This window comes from Penicillium expansum, assembly GCF_000769745.1.
Source record: "Penicillium expansum strain MD-8 chromosome Unknown contig83, whole genome shotgun sequence".
NCBI classification, from domain to species: domain Eukaryota; kingdom Fungi; phylum Ascomycota; class Eurotiomycetes; order Eurotiales; family Aspergillaceae; genus Penicillium; species Penicillium expansum.
The window spans coordinates 312,420-333,072 of NW_015971356.1; the positions used below are offsets into that span (position 1 = coordinate 312,420).

A 20,653-nucleotide genomic window follows, 5' to 3' on the forward strand; every position below is an offset into this window, starting at 1 on the left:
CGACGGCTGGACATGACTGATACAGAGATTGATCCAAATATAAGACTAAATTCTCTGTATTTATATAGAAGGGATTCTGCCATACCGCCGTAAGATCCTGTTCATATCACGCGTGTGTCTATTTATGTTTCTCTGCCTCCACGCCAGTCTCCTCCTCTTCACCAGATGTTGTAGTTGCAGCAGGCTGCTGCGCTCAGTGCCCTTGCCTAGGCATCAAGCTTTTGTGAGGGCATTCCAACCAGAAACTCTACCCCTCAGCCACACTAAAAGGATTGTCGCGACCATGAAGTTCATGCCACTGAACAAGGCTGCAAAGCGGAAAGAGCCTCCATCTGTCCCTGCAATTGCACCAGCAATCGGAGGGCTCGTAAGGGCACCAATGCCTGCGATAGCAAGAGCCAACCCGATTCGAAACCCGATCTCCTGAGGTGGGTAGAGAGTCATCACAAGGGGCGGTGTCAAGCCAATGGTGGTGCCAGATCCGATACCAAACAAAGCGGCGAAGACAATGTTGGCCGCGTTGCTGCGACCAGGCAACCACAAGGCCAGAGTGATGACACCAGTGAAAAGTAGCATGATGATAAGCACATTGAAACGGCCGTACTTGTCGGCAAGGCCATTGGGAATCGTACGTCCAAAAAAGCTCGCTCCGTTCATGATGGGAATCAGATTGTAGGCCATAGTCATTGACATTCCGTTATGCATAGCAGACAGGACAAGGTAGTCGAAAGGAACAAACAATGCCCCTAAACTCTGGTTAGCTGTGTTACGATGAAACATAGTGATAGGCGGCTCACAGTAAAGGAAAAAGCAGAACGCCAACAAGATCAAGAAGTTGAATTCCGTGAAAGGCCGAAGGTAGTTCGCAAGGTTGAGCTCCTTGCGAGTGTGAGGCAAGTTGGAGGAGATGGTGAGCATGGCAATAGCCCAGAGCCCAAGGATCAGGAAAGCGCAGATTCGCATCGTCCATGCAAAGCCGACCTCCGAAAGGAGGTTGTTGACCATGAGGGGAAAGATTACACCACCCAGACTCGAGCCTGCAACGGTCAACCCTCCTGCCAAAGCGCGGCGCTTTCTGAAGTAAGTCATAGGCTGTGAAGCTTGTCAGAAAATGCGCGATAAATTCCAAGAGTGATCACACAAACCGAAGTCATTGCCGGAGTAAAAATGAGCGATGTGCCGGTTCCTGAGCAAATCGACTGTGCCAAGTAGAATTGGTAGTATTTGCTTGACAAGCTGGTCATCATGAGGCCAAACACATGCATCAATCCACCGATACAGATCGGCAATCGTGGTCCATAGTTGTCGAATAGATATCCAGACAACGGTGACATGAACAGCATGAAGAAAACTAGATTGAAATGAGCTTGTTGTTTCACGGCCGGCTGGGGAAGAAGGCTCTCACATTCGGACGAAGTGATCCAGGATACCTCCGAACTGCTATAGGTCTTCAACTGGTTGGTCTGATATTCAGCTTGGAACAGAGCAATGCAATTGACCCATCCAAATGAGATAAAAAGACCCAAGGAGCCTCCGAGTAGCGACAGGTAGGCTTTTGTGCCTCCCTCAGGTGCTGCTGGTGGGCCAGATGCTTGAGGCTTAGGCTCCGCTGGACTCGATGGTCTTAAAGAGGTTGGACTGCCCTTCTCGAGCTCAGCGGTGCGGTCGTCGTACATAGTTTCTGGGGGGTGCTTAATAGGGCGCGCAAAAGATAGTTGTGCTTGTGACGTTGATTGGAATAACGAGTCCGATTCTAAGGAATATGGCCAGTGCTATATACCTCTGGCACAAGGCCAAGTTCTGCGTATAAAAGGAGGTCGGACATATATGCTGTCGCTAGCAATGCCCGACGTCGAGTAAAAGATCGGACGTCCGATGCTATTCGTTGGTAATGTACGCAAAGGCGCTGCTGCACACCCGAGGCCGAGTCCGCGGCCGAGCTATTCAAAAGGAAAGCCGACCCCGATCGGCCTCGGAGGCCCGGACTCGGCTTGAATGTTTTTACCTATAAACATTCGTCGTCCACCTGCGAGATTTTAAGGATTCAACAATAAATCATGGATTATCCTACTCGCCGATTCAGTCGATTTCATGCCAGACAAGTCTTTGCTCGAGCCAACTTTCCGTTGCGAACTTACAGACCCAGAAGAGGGATGGCGTTTCTCAAGATCGGTCTGTTCGGCACTGTTGGCTACTTCGTCGCGAAGAAGCTTCTTCAGTAAGTCGGTACTCCCAAGACACTATAGTCAAGTCGAGAATTATCAACTGACGTCTATCAGAAACTCGAATGAGCCACGTCAAAATCCTCAACAGTGTGCATCGTGCGGACATGAGCGGCAGCAAGAATCCAGGCAGCAACCGACGAACGTTCCACAGACGCCATACCATTAGCATTTTGCAGTCATCAGCCATGATGCCAGTCAGCCTCAACAATCAGCTCTTACCTAGGTCCAGTAGTCAACAGATATATTTCGACGGCTCGGGCGGTGGTAACGGAAGCAATAGATACAAGACGTTGGGGTGGGCTTCGACTTGCTCAAGATTCTATAAGGCAAATTGGGTCTGTTAGGTATCGTTCAAAACCTACTATTCTAGCCCTTTCTTTTCATAGAAAATAGAGGAAGAAGAGAGTACTCTAATGGCTATTCTTTGGGAATATTATCATACCTGATGACGAAGATATTCAACTTGAAGATTGTCGTCCTTATGGTCCGAAATTCCCAAAAAGTATAAGCGTATATACATGTGGTCGAAAACTCTCAGACAGGTTAGTGTTATACTCGAAACTTCTCAGATTAGACTCTATATAGGGAATACAGGGTAAATAGTGATTTCCATTTTCACTTTTTTATTCCTAATATTGATATCTCTGGATTCTTTGGCTTATTCTGAGTATAATGGTACTCTCTACTCTTTTGTGTCAGGATAAGGAATCGATGGACTGGCTAGTACTGAAGATGTCCAATAGAATATGATGGTTAATTGATTATTGGGGATGTCCTGGTCGCACTATTCGGTCTCTTCTACCGTATAAGGCTTTTTGGGGCATGGGGACGATACGCTGGTTTGTGCAGAGCAACACAAATATAAGGCATTCCATTCACAGAAATAAATCGTCGGATTTGATTAAATAGTCATATGAACGTAACCCTACTGACATGGTAGATTACCATGGTCCGTGCAATAGTACGGGGTGGGGGAAGGAACGGCCTACACCATCGATCTGCACCATCGATGTCAGTGGCTTGAGAATAGATCAAAGGCTATGTACACAAAACATGTGAGAGATCATCCACGCTAAGTACCAGGTTACAGAGAACAGAAAATATGGGGGAATGTTGTCTCGGTGAGCGCAATTGGAATTTCCCCAGTCCTCCGCATCTTTCCCACGCGGGGAATGACATATCAGATCTGGGAATGGACTCGAAAATCTAGATGATTACCTACAACGTATGTTGTGACAACGTGGGAATTATTGATCCACCCTCAATAGCCAGTGACAAGACCGAAACCCTGAAACGCAATTTACTTTGCAGCAAGCGAGGTACGAAGAAAAAAAACAGGAAAGATAAAAAAAACAACACACACTATAATTGCCAACACCAGTTCAAAAAAGGAAAAAAACCACCGCAGGCCGAGTTCAAGCCGAGTCCACTTCGGCGAGCGGCAGCCACTGAAGTTCACGAGAAGCCGTGTACCGTCCCGTTCAGGGAAATTGGCCGTAGACGGGGCCCCGGACTATTATGTGCTCGGGTCACCGGTTGAAGGGATGTTCTTTTCATTCGTTGTCTGTGACCGATGTGGACACTACGGCTAATTGCATAGAACATGCAATTACTTTGTACTTCTCTGTACAGTAAGAATACCGAGACCTGTTTTCTTGACAGGGGAATGATTAGTGCCCACGAAAAGTTTTTTGTGGGTTAGTCTGGGGATATTCGGAAAACCATACTTCGTACACCGTATGTACCTCTACCCTTTCTGATTTACAGGAACCACATTTCTTTTTCCCCAGAAGTATATCTTATATATCCTTATTTCTACTGCCCAGAAACGCCACTGCCGTGCCGATTATAGAGGTCCGACTCTTACTCACACCCGAACACGGCTTCCGGGTTCGGGGGATTCTCAATTACCGCGCTTGGCCTTCTTCGGCTTGGAATTTGTGGCCGATGCATTCCCCCAGATCCCAGTAAGTGACAGGTGTCCACCAATAACCGCCGAGCGGGTGGGTAAGCATAATCCAATTTCCACCAATCAGAGGGCACAATGGGACCTGGGGTTGCAAGCGGAGTCTTGGCATAGTCCCGTTGTAACCTTGAACCTCCACAGTATTATATCTCTGCCTTATTTATGTTATTGTATACAGATGGTCACATATTTTACGCTAATTTCTCTCCCCGGACATCCCAAACACGGGACAGGGAGTGGGGATGCACGGGGAAAACAGGACGGAATAATACCTATATGCGGGTGAATTTTATGAGCTATGTACTTCTTACTGTAGAGAGAAGAATTTTCCTGGCATGCAATCTATTTAAGCAGACAGGTTTTTCCTCGTTCCATTTTCGGTTTTTGTTGTAGTTCTCTCTTCTTTTGTCACTTCATTTTCCCCCTGGCTTGGGTCTAACAGTCACCATGTTTGTCGTGGGGAATCTATACGTTATCACGGCGGTGTCCGTCATTGGCGGTGCACTGTTCGGTTTCGATATCTCGTCTATGTCGGCCATTATCGGCACGCCGGCCTATAAATGTTATTTCAATCACGGGCCTAGGGGCCCTCCATTCAACGATGACGACATATGTAGTGGTCTCAGCTCCCTGGCTCAGGGTGGTGTTACCGCTGCCATGCCCGGTGGTTCTTGGCTCGGTGCTCTTATCTCTGGTTTCATCTCGGACCGTCTTGGTCGCAAGTATGCTATTATGGTTGGTTGTGTCATTTGGTAAGTGGGTGCATTCATTGCATGGTTGGGACGGGGTTGATTGATGTTGGACCATTGTGGCTAACGTTCTGCTAGGGTTATCGGTTCCGTTATTGTCTGCGCTTCCCAGAACATGGGTATGCTCGTTGCCGGACGTGTCATCAACGGTCTTAGTGTCGGAATTGAGTCCGCTCAGGTCCCTGTTTATATTTCGGAGCTTGCTCCTCCCTCTAAGCGTGGTCGTCTCGTCGGGTCCCAGCAGTGGGCCATTACATGGGGTATTCTGATCATGTACTAGTATGTGCCGCACACCTGGTTTGACATCGGAAAAGTGAATCAGTAAGCTGACTCTTTCGTTTCACAGTATCTCCTTCGGCTGCTCGTTCATTGGACATGGCAACAACTCCACCTCCCACAACTACAGCGAGTCCGTCTTCCGTATCCCCTGGGGTGTGCAAGCAGTCCCCGCCGTTCTCCTCTTCTTCGGAATGATGTTCCTCCCCGAATCCCCTCGTTGGTTGGCCCGCAAGGACCGCTGGGAAGAGTGTCAGTCGGTGCTGGGCCTAGTCCACGGCAAGGGTGACAGAAACAGCCCCTTCGTGATCGCCGAAATGCAAGAGATCCGCGACATTTGCGAGTTCGAGCGCCAGAACAAGGACGTCAGCTACCTTGAGTTGTTCAAGCCCAAGATGATCCACCGCACCACAACCGGAATCTGGACACAAATCTGGTCCCAGCTGACCGGAATGAACGTCATGATGTACTACATCACCTACGTTTTCACCATGGCCGGATACAAGGGCGATGCCACCCTCCTCGCCTCCTCTATCCAATACATCATCAACGTGATCATGACCGTGCCCGCCCTGATCTGGGTTGATCGCTGGGGTCGTCGTCCTACTCTCCTGATCGGTGCCACCCTCATGATGATCTGGATGTTCGCCAACGCAGGTATCATGGCCAAGTATGGCGTGGTTGTGCCCGGCGGTATCGACGGTGTCGCCGAAGCGTCCATGCTTCTCAGTGGCGCCCCTGCCAAAGGACTGATTGCATGCACGTACCTGTTCGTCGCGTCGTATGCCCCGACCTGGGGACCCGTGTCGTGGGTGTACCCTCCTGAGCTGTTCCCTCTGCGCGTGCGTGGCAAGGCCGTTGCTTTGGCAACATCGTTCAACTGGGCGTTCAACACGGCGCTTGGTCTGTTCGTGCCTACTGCGTTTGCTACGATCCGCTGGCAAACGTATATCATTTTCGGTGTTTTCTTGTTCGCCATGATCATCCACGTCTTCTTCTTGTTCCCTGAGACTGCTGGTAAGACTCTGGAGGAAACTGAGCAGATCTTCGAGGATCCCAACGGTATCCCTTACATCGGTACCCCTGCCTGGAGGACTACCCACGATACTAAGCGCACTATTGCTGCTGAGTCGGGTGATGTTGAGATCCTTGGTGAGAAGCTGGCTGGCGCTGAGAAGCGTGCTGCCGCCCACGCTGAGGTTGTCGACGTATAGGTGTTGAGTGTGTATAGAACGAGTTAGATGGCTCGTTATAATGTTCTCTTCTCTTTCTCTCTTGGGTTAGACATGGTCAATGTCGATATGATGTCATGTAATACGATTCCACAAATTTAGTCTGATCCAACCCTATTTTTTATCCACTTCTTCAATTAGCTCGTATTCGGAACGGTAAGATCGTAAACGTGTCTGAATCGTAAAGGTGTCTCGTTGTGCACAGAAGTCTCGCAAGTGTTGACCTTTTGATTGGTAGTCGTAGACAAATTGGAAACCCGCCCGGGGTGTATATAGGATCTTGCGAAAGGTGATTTGTCCAATGCGAAAAGCACATCAAAGGAAGATAATTTGCCAAGACTTTCCGACCGGAGCTGCGAAGCTGTCTGGTCAATGGGGGTGGAGTTCACCCCTGGAAAAAAAAAAATGGATGATCGCCTTTCACGATCCTCACTCTATCCGATCGTTCCGGTTATGAACACCGAGTTTCCCTTCTCCTTCCCTCTTTTCATCTCTTTCCATTGGAGCACGTGAGCCCAAACGCCCCCCGAGTCCAACAGGGTACGAAGCTCGGAATTCCCACAATCGTCATGGTTCGCCCGCGGGGAAGATCAGCCTTGGGCGTGGACATTCGAGGTGACACCAGCGCACCTGCGATGTCCACAATGAACGAAGTGAGCCCGATCGAGTCAACATCTCCGGATCTGAAGGTACGCAGTGAAAATTCTCGCCCGCGCATCCAATTCCCACACTAATCCGCGATCCCGCCAGCAATTCGATGGCGCACACAAACAGGCCAGCAAGGCTCAGTCCAAACGTCGCCGCAGTCGCTCCCTCCTCCACCGCTTCGCGGATACCTGTCTGCGATACACATGGCTCCTGCCGCTTCTCATAATGCTGTTCCTGATCGCGCTGTACGCCATTAACCCCACAACCTCGAACCCGATGCACAGCGCCATTTTCCTGTCCTACCCGCAGCCTCCGAAGACTCCCGGCGGACCCATCATGTACGGAAAGGGAAAGAAGGACATTGCATTCGTGGCGTTCTACACCATCGTGTTGTCGTTCACGCGCGAATTCATCATGCAGCAGCTCATCCGGCCGTTTGCCGTGTGGTGTGGTATCCGCGGGAAGGGAAAAACAGCGCGGTTCATGGAGCAGGCGTATACGGCAGTTTACTTCGGTGTTTTCGGACCGTTCGGTCTGTACGTGATGAAGCGGTCGACTATCTGGTACTTCAACACGACGGCGATGTTTGAAGGTTTCCCGCACCGCGAGCACGAGGGTCTGTTCAAGGCATACTATCTGCTCGAGGCGAGTTACTGGGCCCAGCAGGCGATTGTATTGCTGCTCCAGTTGGAGAAGCCTCGAAAGGACTTTAAGGAACTTGTTGGTCACCACATCATCACGCTTGCGCTTATCGCGCTGAGCTACCGCTTCCATTTCACGTACATGGGCTTGGCGGTGTATATCACGCACGATATCTCCGACTTCTTTTTGGCCACATCTAAGACGCTCAATTACCTGGATGCGTATATCACTGCGCCGTACTTTGCGATGTTTGTTGGATGGTGGATTTACCTGCGTCACGTGCTGAACCTGAAGATCCTCTGGGCTGTTCTGACCGAGTTCCGCACTGTTGGACCATTCGAGCTGAACTGGGAGACACAGCAGTACAAGTGCTGGATCAGTCAGTATATCACCTTCTCGCTGCTCGCCAGTCTGCAGGCTGTCAACCTGTTCTGGCTATTCCTGATCCTGCGCATTCTTTCCAACTACATCTTCACCAATGTCACAAAAGACGAGCGCAGTGAGGACGAAGAGGAGGAGGAAGAGCTGGAGTCTGTCAATGCGACCAAGGCAATTGCCACTGGCGCAGACCAGACCAGCAAGGAGAACCACGCCCCCCAGGTTCTGCTCAACGGTGAGCCTGTGGCTGAACAGCGTGGCCCTCGGACTCGCAGCAGAAAGGCGTAAGGTGAGCGCTTTTGTTGGAGTTTGATCACCATTTAATCGATTATGATTCACTCGATTACATAGGTATGAAAAGCCGGGAATTTTCACCGTGTTATAGTTATACTTTTGGATCAAGTGGCTAGGTTACCAGATGATCCTCTGGATGTGTTGATATGCTGTTTATGTATTTGTTGAAGCTGGGTCTGAGTTTGGTGCATTGGCTGTGCCTGTTGGATAGCCCTTTAGAAGAGCGGGCGCCGGCGCTTGTTTTTGACGAGCATATGAATTAAGTAATTTTTACTGGATTGCCAGTTTCTTGATGTTCTGTTGGCATTCATGTGCTTCATCTATGTTTTTATAGGGGATTGAGATAACGTATTTCACAAGCGAGTGGCCCACCTAATCTAACCTACTAATTTCAAATGTATATATCTCAACCGAAACTCCATCAAATAAAATATACTAAAATGATCTATTCTCTAGACATACATTTTTTTTCTGACCCTGGTTTTTGCATAACCCGTATATTAGTAATACTCTCATTCGTAGCTGTAAAGGTAGCGAAGGCCTTCTTCGTAGGGGGGTATAGGCGTTTTAATTGCCCAGGTGCTTCTACTAGCTTAGTAATTAATTCGCGCAAAGATATGAGATTCTAGATCAAATCATTTGCAAACTGCCTGAGGTCTTTGACTGCGGTTTCCACTATTGGGTTTGGTCTCAATAGAACGCTGTTGCCCGGTTTCTTCACCCTCCAATCTCTCGAATTTGATAAAGAAGCAGGTAAATAGGCCAATCGGACCCAATACGGCCAAGAAAATCCATATCCAATGCAGGCTCACGGCATAACACCCTAAGATCTCGGCTTTCGCGGCCGGAAATTTGTCCAGAGAGGGTAATTGAGCAATAGCGTATATAGCCGTGTTTCCATCGGTAAACTGATGTGCTACCGATGGAAGTTTTCTTAATCGGGAGACCTGCACAGCATAAACATTTGAAAATATGGCTGCACTGACTGCGAGACCGATCACTTGACCAGTTAGTCGAAAAAAGACCAAAGTACCCACTGCGAGGCCGACGTCGTCGGGGTTTACCTTGGCTTGCAATGGGATAGCAATCGCCTTAAATAGTATACCGATTCCAATCCCAGCTAGAGTTTGCAATCCTAATTATTCGCTCCGAGGAGTTTTCACATCTAGGAGCGACATGGTCCCGACACCGACGCTGAGAGTGATCCACCCTGTCCATAGAATCCAATTATATTGGCGAAACATGGGGACAAGAAACGCCGCAAGTGTTCCTGAAGGAATCGCAATAAAAATGAAGACGAAGCAGCTGATCGCAGATTGTATGGCGGATTCTCCTTCAACTCCTTGGAAATAGAGGGGGAGAATATAGATGATAGCATAAGTCATGATACCATGAATCATGGACCCTATCATGCAGCATACCGAGGTCGGAGTTGAGAGCAGGCGATGAGGAAGCATTGGGTCTGCATTGCGCCCTTCAAATACCACGAATATAGTTAGAGTCAATGAGCCTACTATAAGTGGCACGAGAGTTTCTCAAGATTTCCACGGATACAGAACCAACTCAGGGGAGCGACGATGGCTGCAAATCCCACAACGAACAGGGCCATCCCTATCCAGTCAATCCGCGCCCATTTCATTTGTGTTGACATTTCAATCGGTTGCAATCGAAGGAAAAGGATACTAAGTCACAAGGCAAGACCTAATGTTGGCTGTGAGACATTATCAGCAGAGGAGAATCTCCCATGGTGGGTGTTTACTTAAAGTACCAAATTGATCCATGCCACCCACCTCCAACTAAAATATGTCGTGAATAGGCCACCGATTACCGGGCCTAACATAAAGCCAAGAGCCACAGGCACATTTAGCAAGCCAATGTAGAATGCCCGTTCCATCAGAGTTGTCATATCCGTCACGATAACTTCAACCAAAACATCCAGGCCCCCTCCGCCGACACCTTGGAGAACCCTACCTGCAATAAGGACATGGATCGATGGAGCGGCGCCAACCAAGGCCGCTCCAACAACGAAAAATAAAATGCAGGCAGATAGAAGATACGCTCTCCCAAAAATGCTGAGTGGAGGTCGGGCAAAATCAAGGCAGGAGAATATCGGCACTAGGAGGTGGACGAGGAAGAAATGCAGGGATGCTTCGGATCATGACAGAGCCTTGCAAGCAACGCTATCCGCCCCCCGACCTCTAGTCTCATCGTGGCTTTTTTCGCCTATTGATTATGATTGACCCAGGACGTCGCCAGATTATCTTCCAAGGCTACCTTGCTTGTTTGCTATGTGCTTTGTCAGCTTTTATATTCTGTTGCCTTATATCAGGATCTTTCTTTTATAACGCATCTGCCATGGGTCTCTCTTTTTATCCGTTCACCTATTTCTTTGTGCCTCTAGCTATATTTTCAATTTCTCACACAGCGAAACCATAATGCAATTCAACACCCCTATCGATGCCTTTTGGGGCCCACCAAGCTCTAAAGCCAAGTTTGTTACCTTACATCTCGGATAGGTCGTCAGCTAACATGGTCTAGCTTTTGCGAACAGGTAGCAGCCCCACTTCGACTCATACGATCTATGCAGTTAACTTTGAACTTTTTTTTTTTTTTTTTTCTTTTTAGGATTATGTTGTGACAAGATATGTCGCGGAATTCATCAACAGTTTAACCAACCTATGTTATAGTACGTAGAGGGATCTTAGGATAGTGTGTGAGCTCTAACACAGCCATTTAGTCTTCTATGCGATTTACGGCCTACGCCGATTACAGCAGGCCCGCAGTATTAGTTTCTCTCGCGCCCTCCCTTACTGTGGCTTGATGGCAGTTGGCCTTTGCTCTGCGATCTACCACATTAGTCTTCAATACCACACTCAGATGCTGGACGACCTATCGATGCTTTTCACAACCACCCCACTACTACATAGAGTCTTGACAGTAAACGCCAATCGCAAAGACTCATTTGTCGCGGGTGCAGTTATTTACATAGCTCTCTCACTACTTATAATTTACCACGTCACAACAGATGAATTAATTGTTCATGCTTCGTTCTTTGTTAGCAGCATCACTATCATCGGCATTCGGACTATTCAGCTTCTCAAACAACGCACCGCTGAGATACTTCTTTATGGGCAGCCAATCTAATTCTAAATCAAGGCATCTTTCATCTTGGATATATTGTCTGGCTTATTGATAGCTGGGCCTGTGAATGGCTTACGAGTGTACGAGCGGCAATTGGGCTTCCTTGGGCATGGCTACTAGAACTTCATGGATGGTAAGTTGTACCTAGTATCTATACTTCTACGATAGATATTCAAGGGCCGAGCGACTGATTCTATATACAGGTGGCATCTCTTCACCGGTATCGGTGCCTATACTTTTATTGCGGTCATTGATCAACTTGTGTCAGGTGGGGATCATCAGGATATTGACGCCAATTTTGCCTGGCCTGCAACATGGGCCTCCCAGTCAATATTTGCCGGAGTTGCTTCCACCATGATTGGGGCAGATGGTAAAAAGCACAAGTGAAATTACTCCTAATTGTGTCCTTGAACAACACCCGCTGAAATATTCCTGAGTTCCATTACTATGTATTTCTGTCTAGCGTATTTTGGCCATTTTCGAGTCATGAAAACGGCCAAACAAGATAGATATACACATATGTGATACATTGATGGAAATAACCAATTAGTGAGTCATGATAACAGCCTTCTCTACAATAGAAAACGAGAACATAGTGCCAATTTCTGCCACGCATCAAGGAATAGTAAAAGCTGTTTAGATGGGGTCGGAATTTACAAAGTATGTCAAGCGGGAAAGAACAACATCCATGGATTGGTTGTTCCTTCCTCGTATCTCAGCGTATACTTCGTTTTGATCTTACGCATCTTACGCTGGTTCAATACGACATCAAACCTTAACACCGTAGAAACCCACGGTCAGCTGGCTCCACATACCCGTGGACGGAGTATACATTTACACATTGAAGATTGGAACGTTCAAGGCTATATGCTCTTTGGCTTACAGGTCGATTCAGCACGTGTAAGTAAATCAGGACAATCGTCCAAGAAGTGCGTTCATAACAAAACTTCAAAAAGAAAGGACAGGCGAGCCTAACACATGGCGAGGACTATGTCCCCCACTACAATATGTACATGTTTACTATTTGGGTACTCCGTATAGCTTTGCAACTCGGTTCCCAGCCGCCTTTTTTCCCTCTTTCGGTTGAAAAATAGTTTTCGGAGTGCACGAATTGTCTCCCAGCGGTTATCTTTCTTCCTGTAATGCACATTTGTAGATCTAGCCATTTCCCAGTTTTAATGTCAATCCCAAGCCTGTCTTCTTTTCGTATCAATAGCACCATTCATTGATCCCTATTAAACTTCTAACGGCATGATTGAATCTCATGTCGACGCCATACTTCGATGCCTAGTGTGATAAGTGATTGGCATTCGGGGGTACTTAGGCATCGATCGTAACTGTTATACGATGATACGTGATTGACTACAATATCTGGTCGTTTTCATATGACTCGCCGAGAAAGGTACCTCTTTAAATACTGTGCTTTCCCCCTCGAGCTTCTTCTTTTTCTTCTTTTTCCCCTTCTCTTTTTGTGAATCACCACAGTTGTCGTCAAGTCAACCCTCTGTCACCATGCCATTCCCCAAGCCCTTTGGCTCTATGGACGGCGCCACCCATCTTACGCAGTTTGCTATCGCTCAAACGGAGAAGTTAGCTGCAGCAATCGAAAGCTATGAGTACAAGAAAATTCCAGTACCTGAGCACCTGACTGCAGGTATCAACCAGTTGTCCACGCACCTGCAGACCTTTCAACCAGGTTATGACATCCCGCTCGTCTTTAACACCGGTGACGACCCAAAAGAGATAATGCACAACAACCTTGAACTTGCTTGGTACCTCTCCGCCAACGTTTATTTCCACAATCGATTGCTCAACATCTTTGACAATGATCTTCGCCCTACTGTGGAAGACATCCTGGAATGTCTGCGCCGTGCTGAAGAGATCAAGATGAAGTTGCAACCCGACTTGCTTTGCAGAGATCTTCCCGTCACCTTCCCGGCTTTTGTGGCCTCCTGCAATGCCATTGACCGCCGGCCTTGGAAGTATTTCTGGCGCTCATTGCAACAATACGACTGTCCCAACATCAGCGCGCAGTGGGGTGTTGTCAAGGAGATTTGGGAGTTTCTGGATGACTTCAGAGCGGTTGGGGCGAAGAATTTGTCCTGGGTGGATCTCATGCAAGTGTCCGAAACAATGCCATTCCGTTTGTCAGATCTCCATGAGTCGGTTGGGGTTTAATGGACATGCCTATGCAATCCAACATTTGTGAATTTGTCTATTCTGATTTCACGCCAGGGTTCCCGGTGATTCTTGTTCTCTGTGGCTTGTACTTAACCGAGGAAGATGCCCTTATCAACGTCTTGAATCTATTTGCTGATTTTCTTTATTTCTCTTTGCGTAGTTTGTTCGAATTAGTAAGATACAGGAGTCGCATAGGCTCTGGGTATTGTGCGATATAGATATTGTAGTATTCAAATAAGCTGTACAAAAAAATGTGGTCTTTGTTCACGTAGTTCCTACATCCTCCTACTCTCGTGTTATAGTTTCTATCCCTCCATCTCTACGTACTTATGAATTCTATTTTTATAACTATTTCGGCGAACAACATGCAGCCAATAAGTGTTCTTAGTGTGGGGAAGGTTAAATACCCGAGCGCGGGTATTCATTGAAATTCCCGCCTTCTCTCCACTTAAGTCTTTCATCGCCCCAGGATAGCATCTATGGATAGTGCAAAGAGAAAAGGGAGGGGATCTATTGACTATCAGTATCAGCGGACATACAAGGCTTGCATTCCATGTGCGCGACGCAAAGTGAAGTGCCAGGCCGGTGACAATGTGAGATGTCGCAGATGCACCAACAAGAACATCAATTGCACTTTTACTTCAAAGAAGCCTTGGTCAAGAGATGGAACCAATCCTGTTGAGACAACCACCCGAGAAAATATAGGAAGAAAAGGGTCTAATAAGTGTGTTTGCATCCCAGCGTTGACTGTAAGAGATGAGAGGGACTGACTTGGACAGATCACGGAAAACTACCCGAAGAACTGAAGAAAGCAACGAGAGTAACAGCAAGTCCTCTATACAAATTGTGGAGGAGGCAAAATTACAGCGAATCAAAACTCACCTTACAGACTCCCATTTAGATGCGCCGGTCATTCAAGATGGTCTTTCCACATCAGTGCTACAGAGGGTAGTCTCGAATAACAATGATGCAATGAATATTTTGTTCGAGGCTGCACTACAGGAATCGAACAATACCTCTCAGAACAAGTCAACGACAGACTATCCACGATCGATAGTCCCCGAGCTGACCGATGCCGATGTCCTCCGCATTTGGAATGCATGTCGATTCGTGAGAATGGGATGGTTCTCTGCCCAGGAAGCGGTGGTTTTGATGGACCTGTATGTTACCCAGCCTACCAGATGCTTGGGCTGCTATACTAACATTAACAATGATCAGATTCTTCGAAAATATGGCACCCCTATCGCCTGTTCTAACGGACTTTTTCGCCTCGCATAAAAATCAATACTATCTGGTAACTCAGGAACCAATGCTCTGCTATACTATCCTCATGATTTCCTCCCGATACCACACCCTTCCTGGAGTGGGCGGATATTCTCGCTCGTTCTTCATCCATCACCGGCTATGGCAACATTGTCAGCACTTGCTTCTCCGGATTACTCTGGGGCAAGAGAAAATCTCGAAAGCCAAAACACGCACCATAGGAAGCATTGAAGCATTACTACTCATGTCTGAATGGCATCCACGAGCATTACAATTTCCACCAGAGGCGGATGGATGGGATTCAGACTTCCTCTTGACAAATCCGGACATCAGAGATCCGCCCTCTCTAACCGAAGATATCCCAGTATCCTCACGATGGCGGGAAGATGTCGTTGAGCCTACGAAACGGTTTGAACGTATGTCCTGGATGGTCCTCAACTCAGCCCTGGCTCTCGCACATGAACTCGGTGTGTTCGACTCCAGCGCTCGACTCGTCAGGCAAGATGATCTGGTTGGTCTTGATGCTGAGCGATATCTTGAATACCTTGAGGTACGGCGACAGCGAGTGCCGAGTCTACTGTTCACTTCCATCAATGCTTTAGCTTCACGGATAGGTTGTACCTCGCCAGTGCCATCTGATATCGGGATATCCATGCCTGAGACGCGAACATCTTTGCAGTCTATCGATAGAGACTGGTTATTGTTCATGAACGCCTGGATTGAACTCATGAAGTTGACCAGTTCAGTCACGGATACTCTGTTCCCACTCATGAATATTTCCAGCTCGACTGGGTCGTCGGATACATTCATCCCTGCATTGGAGAGGAAACAAGTTCTGTTGGCGAGCTGGCAACAACGATATCTCAATATATCAGGTATGAGATTGGAAGACCAAAGTTTGCATTAATCACTAACTTTATACAGACTCAAGTTTTCCTTACACAGATACTCTATTCATCGAATATCAACATCTACGCATCCTCACTAACTCCATCGGAATGCAAAGGATTGTCCAACGAGTCCTCCAAGACCAAACCCAACCTCCATCACGAGGAGATTCAATTATCGACTCCTCTTTCATTGAACGGGCAAGACAACTAAACATTACCGCGAGAGAATACGGCTTCATCGAAGAAGTAATAGACGGATGCTGCCAAACCCTCGACAAGGTAACGCTCTTGGGTGGATCCTTACACTTTTCACCAATGAGAATACTTTTCCGAACAATAAGCGCGTCGATATTTCTTATGAAAGCGCTCGCTTTGGGAGTACGCAATTCAAAACTGCAGGAAGCACTCCAGATCCTCGATCGGGCCATCGTCACCCTACAGGATAGCAATCAGGATGATGTACATTTGAAATCCCGCTATGCAGCCCTGTTGCAAGTCCAAGTCTCGCGTCTGCGAGAAAGTTTGGTATCCTCATACTCCGGGATCGGAAGTGATCTTCCTTCTCCCAATTCATATGCGAATATGTCGGCTATGGACCCAGGGGATTTCTCAGATGTCACTATGAACGACTGGTTATCTTTGCCTTTGGATCCTTCTATGGCACCATTTGGATCTTCAGAGGGGGACTTTGGGGTTCGGTTGGATGGTGTTGATTTGGATTTGGATTTTTTGTGGCAATTACCTCCATGAAAGTATAGCGTTATACAAAACAAAGAATGAATTTCAACGGTTGAATAACATATAATGGTCAGCAAAAAGTTTAACGGCTAGTAAATCACAAATAAAACGAACTATCCAAGTCCCTCAAGTCAAATACCTAAATTTAGGATGATTATCACCTGCATCAGTAACATCAACCCTCTCATTCACTCCAACAACCCCATAAACCCGATCCCGTCTCCGATTCTCCAAAGATAACTTAACACTCAGCCCAATAGCCAAGACGACAATCAACCCAGTAAAAGCACACCCAATCCCACATCCCAGCGTATAAAGCGGCGCATCAGAATTGGGAAACACAGAACTACTAACCAAGCTAGAACACTGTCCGAAAATAGCAAGAATAGCCATCCCAGCGCCCCTCTTACTTTCCCCACCCTGGTTATCCAACAACCAAGTGATATTCAGCGCGAGAGCAGGAAAGATCCCGCAAGTCGCTAGCCAAACACCCGCATACCGCGCCGCGGTGTTCGACTGGTCTTGCACGCATGTGAGGAGTAGATACCCGATTGTCCCCATCGTTGCAAAAAATGCAATTAGGATTCCCCGTTTTCCCCATCTGTCTGAGAGGAAAGCGGCTGCTACGCAGCAGAGGAAGGAGACGAGGTAGGGTGGTGCTGATAGTCCTTGGGCATTGATAGATGTATATCCCATATGCTGGATAATTGTTGGGAGAAAGTTTGAGAGTCCCGCGAAGGAGTAGTTACAGCAGAAGTGGATGGACATGTGGATGTAGTTTTTGTAGTCTGATAATCCGCTCAGGACTTGGGACCAGCGGACTTTGTTTTTCTTTGTTGTGTCGAAGGCTTGGAGTCGTTCTACTGCTTCTGTTTGTTCTCTTTCGTCTAGGAAGGATGCTGTGCCTGGTGAATCTGGAAGGAAGAAGAATACTACCACTGAAAAGAGAACTGTTGGAGCGCCCTCTATTTGATGTTAGTGTTGAGGATAGATGGAAGTAGGTGGGAGCTTAGTATCTCACCAATGATAAATAGGTAGCGCCATGGCTCTATTGATCCCCTGATGTGGGTAATACCATAGGCGAGAGCAGAAGCAAAACAATTGGCGACTGGCGACATGCCAAGGAGTAGTGATACCCGTAGTCCTAGTTCTTGTCTTTGGTAGAACAAAGAGAGGAAATACGGTGCACCACTGCCAAAGACAGATTCGAAGATACCCAGCAAGGACCGAGTCGCGAGAATTTGAGCGAAACTTTTGACTGCACCACTACACATTGCAGCTGTGCCCCAGCTAAAACAGCATATTTAGCAATGGAAATAAAAGTATGATTGGATTTAAAAGCTTACCAAATGCAGAGAACGGCAATGTAGGAATGTGCTGGTAGAATTTTCCATAGAACTGTAGTCCACTCGAACAGGATGTAGCAGATATAGAAGGCATACAAGACCCACGACCATTGGTAGTCACTCAGGTTAAGATCTGTGTCAAGCCCGGCAGCCTTGGGGTTGCCGATATTTCCTGGGTATTGATGAGATGGAGGATTTAATGAGCGAGTTCGGCATGCTTACCGCGATCCAAGTATGATAAAATGTATAAAATACATACAATTGGCAAGACACGACGATCAAACTAGATGATAGTAAGCAAAAAGTCAGACATACGGCAATGAAGCAATGATGAACCTTTCTGCGAATAGCCGACTGGCGCTCTAGAGGGATCGCCACCTGGGGCTGGTGCTTCTCTGAATCATTAGATTCCACATGTTGAGAGCTTGGGCTCTGCTCGGATTGATTCTTTTCCGCCATGTCTGACTGTATTCAATATGTTGGGGTGGAGTTATTGATGTTGAGAGCAGCAGTGACAGGGGACAACCCCAGCTTGAAATACGTCCATCCCTGTTGGTTAATGTGCGGCAATTGCTGGAAGCATCATATAGGGTCAGTCCAATGAAAGTGCGTATTTTGGACTTCGGCACACAAAGTTTTCCTTACCCCGTGGGGAAGAGGCGGATAAAAGCTGCATTTAGTACGTTCCCCGCAAAATGACGGGTGTTCTGCATACACAGCCGAGTAAAGCTGGGGAAATAATTAACTTTCCGCCAGGTTAATTGCCAGCCAATCTAGATCCTTCTTGCTGAGGGGGAAAGGGTTGAGTTAATCGTCATTCGGGTAGCGGATAGTTGCCAATATCCGTCGAATTCCCGCTCTGATGCAAAGCAATGAACTTTAAAAGCCGTATTTAAACAGCTTAAAAGCCATCAGGGGACTTCAATTCAGTCTCCAATCCCCAATCATCACTTCAATACTCTATCAATTCAAGAAACCGACCTTCGAAATGTCTTCCAGCTCAGTCCCCTACCCCTTCCAGTTCGATTCTCTCGCGGAGACAACAACCGGGTCCACAGGTGGAAAGACGGCAGACTTGACCCTAACATTGAAAAATGTCCGAGGAAAGATCCCCTCCCTTGAAGCTTCCCGCCTGAGAACAATGATGCTGGAGGCCCACAATGACCCAACCAAGATCCTAGCACACGCTTGCAGCTACGACGGTCTCTCCTCCCGTCTCGTCGAAGAAGCAGGCTTTCCTATGGTTTTCCTCGCGGGTTATGCCGTCGCGAGCTCCTATGGTCTCCCTGATACAGGATACATCGCCATGGCCGAGGTGTGCGATAAGATCCGCGATGTCGTCCGCCAGGTTTCGGTGCCCGTTATGGCGGATGGTGATACGGGCTACAGGAGCCCGATAAACGTCAAGAGAACCGTTGAGAGCTTTGCTAGTGCCGGTGCAGCTGGTGTTATGATCGAGGACCAGCAATGGCCCAAACGTAAGTATTTCGGATATTGAGATGCTTGAAGGGGACCTCGAGGAATATTCCTTTGCTAAAAACCGCTGTTTTAACAGGCTGTGGTCATACAAAGGGAAAGAGTGTCGTCTCTCGCGGCGAAGCATTCGCTCGGATTCAAGCTGCCTGCGATGCCCGTAATGAAGGAAAGGATATCTTTGTCCTTGCCCGTACTGACGCCTTGATCCATGGTTGGGAAGAGGCGATGGCGCGTGCACAAGAGTTCAAGCGTATTGGTGTTGATGCTATTTTTGTCGAGGCGCTGCCAGATGCAGAGGCGATGAAGCGATGTGCGGAGGAAATCGATATTCCTGTTTTCGGTAATATCATTGAAGGTGGAAAGACGGAGAACATGTCGGCTAAGGACCTTGCTGCGCTTGGGTATAGTGCTGTTGCGTATCCTTGGACGTTGGTTGCGGCGCATCTTAGGAGTTTGCGGTCTGCTTTGGAAGGTCTTAAGCAGAGTATGCTGGTTGGAGCTCCGCCGATGATTTTGACTTATGATCAGGTTTGCGAGGGTGTTGGATTCAACAAGTATTGGGTATGTTTTGTCCTGCGTTGTTTTGGACATTTCTGACTTTTGTTTAGGACCGGGAGGAGAAGTACAAGTTTGACGCTTGAGTGGGTACATTGGTGGCTTTATGTTGTGCTATCAGCGATGGAATAGTGTATTTTGGTCTGTTATTAAGATCTAGAGACATGGTATATTTCTTACCTGCATAGAGAGCCATATCTGTATCTATTGAGAAATTTGATTTAGAATCAACTCTTTAGCTTAAGGCACAATGATATCTATTCCTTCGTGTTAAAATCCCCTTTCACCTAGTACTAGCAAGTAACATGTTTGAGCTTTGTGAATCGTCCCGTTTTGTCTGGGCCTTGTGTGTGGTGTCGGTATATCCTCTTTAAATACACATATAGCATATGTCTGGGCCTTCTATTCAAGCTATATTGACCCTGAGTACCTGGGTTGATTGTCAAACACTCCCCGAACAAAGGGCTTTGTGTGTCACGTGCTGTTGGAACTGGGCAGTTTGCTTGTCTTCCTCGCTCTTGCTTCCCCTACCCTTGTCAGTTAAGGTGATACTATGATCTCTCTTCCTTCTTCATATTCTACCCACCAAGATAGATGTGTTCTTAACGAGCGACAAGAGTGCGGCGAATGACATATTCTATTTTCCACTGAAC

The 20,653-nt window shown here is 47.5% G+C and overlaps 8 protein-coding genes across 8 annotated transcripts; 6 read left to right on the forward strand and 2 right to left on the reverse strand.

Annotated features, from left to right (window-relative positions):
• Positions 1-213: 213 nt before the first annotated feature.
• On the reverse strand, positions 214-1,676 carry PEX2_030240 (MCT family MFS transporter; the record flags this gene model as incomplete). Its single annotated transcript, XM_016740299.1, has 3 exons — positions 214-746; positions 798-1,092; positions 1,146-1,676. The coding sequence occupies 3 exons, from the start codon at positions 1,674-1,676 to the stop codon at positions 214-216; spliced, it is 1,359 nt and encodes a 452-aa protein (XP_016597421.1).
• A 2,962-nt stretch (positions 1,677-4,638) lies between these two features.
• PEX2_030250 (sugar porter family MFS transporter) lies at positions 4,639-6,430 on the forward strand (the record flags this gene model as incomplete). The annotated part of the gene is made up of 3 exons (XM_016740300.1): positions 4,639-4,943; positions 5,019-5,219; positions 5,287-6,430. 3 exons carry the CDS (start codon positions 4,639-4,641, stop codon positions 6,428-6,430), a joined length of 1,650 nt encoding a protein of 549 aa, XP_016597422.1.
• A 662-nt stretch (positions 6,431-7,092) lies between these two features.
• On the forward strand, positions 7,093-8,404 carry PEX2_030260 (TLC domain-containing protein; the record flags this gene model as incomplete). The annotated part of the gene is made up of 2 exons (XM_016740301.1): positions 7,093-7,137; positions 7,199-8,404. 2 exons carry the CDS (start codon positions 7,093-7,095, stop codon positions 8,402-8,404), a joined length of 1,251 nt encoding a protein of 416 aa, XP_016597423.1.
• Positions 8,405-11,305: 2,901 nt separating this feature from the next.
• Positions 11,306-11,554, forward strand: PEX2_030270 (Ceramidase; the record flags this gene model as incomplete). The annotated part of the gene is made up of 1 exon (XM_016740302.1): positions 11,306-11,554. The coding sequence occupies one exon, from the start codon at positions 11,306-11,308 to the stop codon at positions 11,552-11,554; it is 249 nt and encodes an 82-aa protein (XP_016597424.1).
• Positions 11,555-13,063: 1,509 nt separating this feature from the next.
• On the forward strand, positions 13,064-13,729 carry PEX2_030280 (uncharacterized protein; the record flags this gene model as incomplete). The annotated part of the gene is made up of 1 exon (XM_016740303.1): positions 13,064-13,729. The coding sequence occupies one exon, from the start codon at positions 13,064-13,066 to the stop codon at positions 13,727-13,729; it is 666 nt and encodes a 221-aa protein (XP_016597425.1).
• Positions 13,730-14,488: 759 nt separating this feature from the next.
• Positions 14,489-16,635, forward strand: PEX2_030290 (transcription factor domain-containing protein; the record flags this gene model as incomplete). The annotated part of the gene is made up of 3 exons (XM_016740304.1): positions 14,489-14,892; positions 14,951-15,870; positions 15,920-16,635. 3 exons carry the CDS (start codon positions 14,489-14,491, stop codon positions 16,633-16,635), a joined length of 2,040 nt encoding a protein of 679 aa, XP_016597426.1.
• A 346-nt stretch (positions 16,636-16,981) lies between these two features.
• PEX2_030300 (putative MFS transporter) lies at positions 16,982-18,428 on the reverse strand (the record flags this gene model as incomplete). The annotated part of the gene is made up of 6 exons (XM_016740305.1): positions 16,982-16,989; positions 17,034-17,588; positions 17,645-17,913; positions 17,970-18,141; positions 18,192-18,252; positions 18,306-18,428. 6 exons carry the CDS (start codon positions 18,426-18,428, stop codon positions 16,982-16,984), a joined length of 1,188 nt encoding a protein of 395 aa, XP_016597427.1.
• Positions 18,429-18,957: 529 nt separating this feature from the next.
• On the forward strand, positions 18,958-20,086 carry PEX2_030310 (isocitrate lyase/PEP mutase family protein; the record flags this gene model as incomplete). Its single annotated transcript, XM_016740306.1, has 3 exons — positions 18,958-19,447; positions 19,525-20,006; positions 20,054-20,086. 3 exons carry the CDS (start codon positions 18,958-18,960, stop codon positions 20,084-20,086), a joined length of 1,005 nt encoding a protein of 334 aa, XP_016597428.1.
• Between the last annotated feature and the right edge of the window lie 567 nt (positions 20,087-20,653).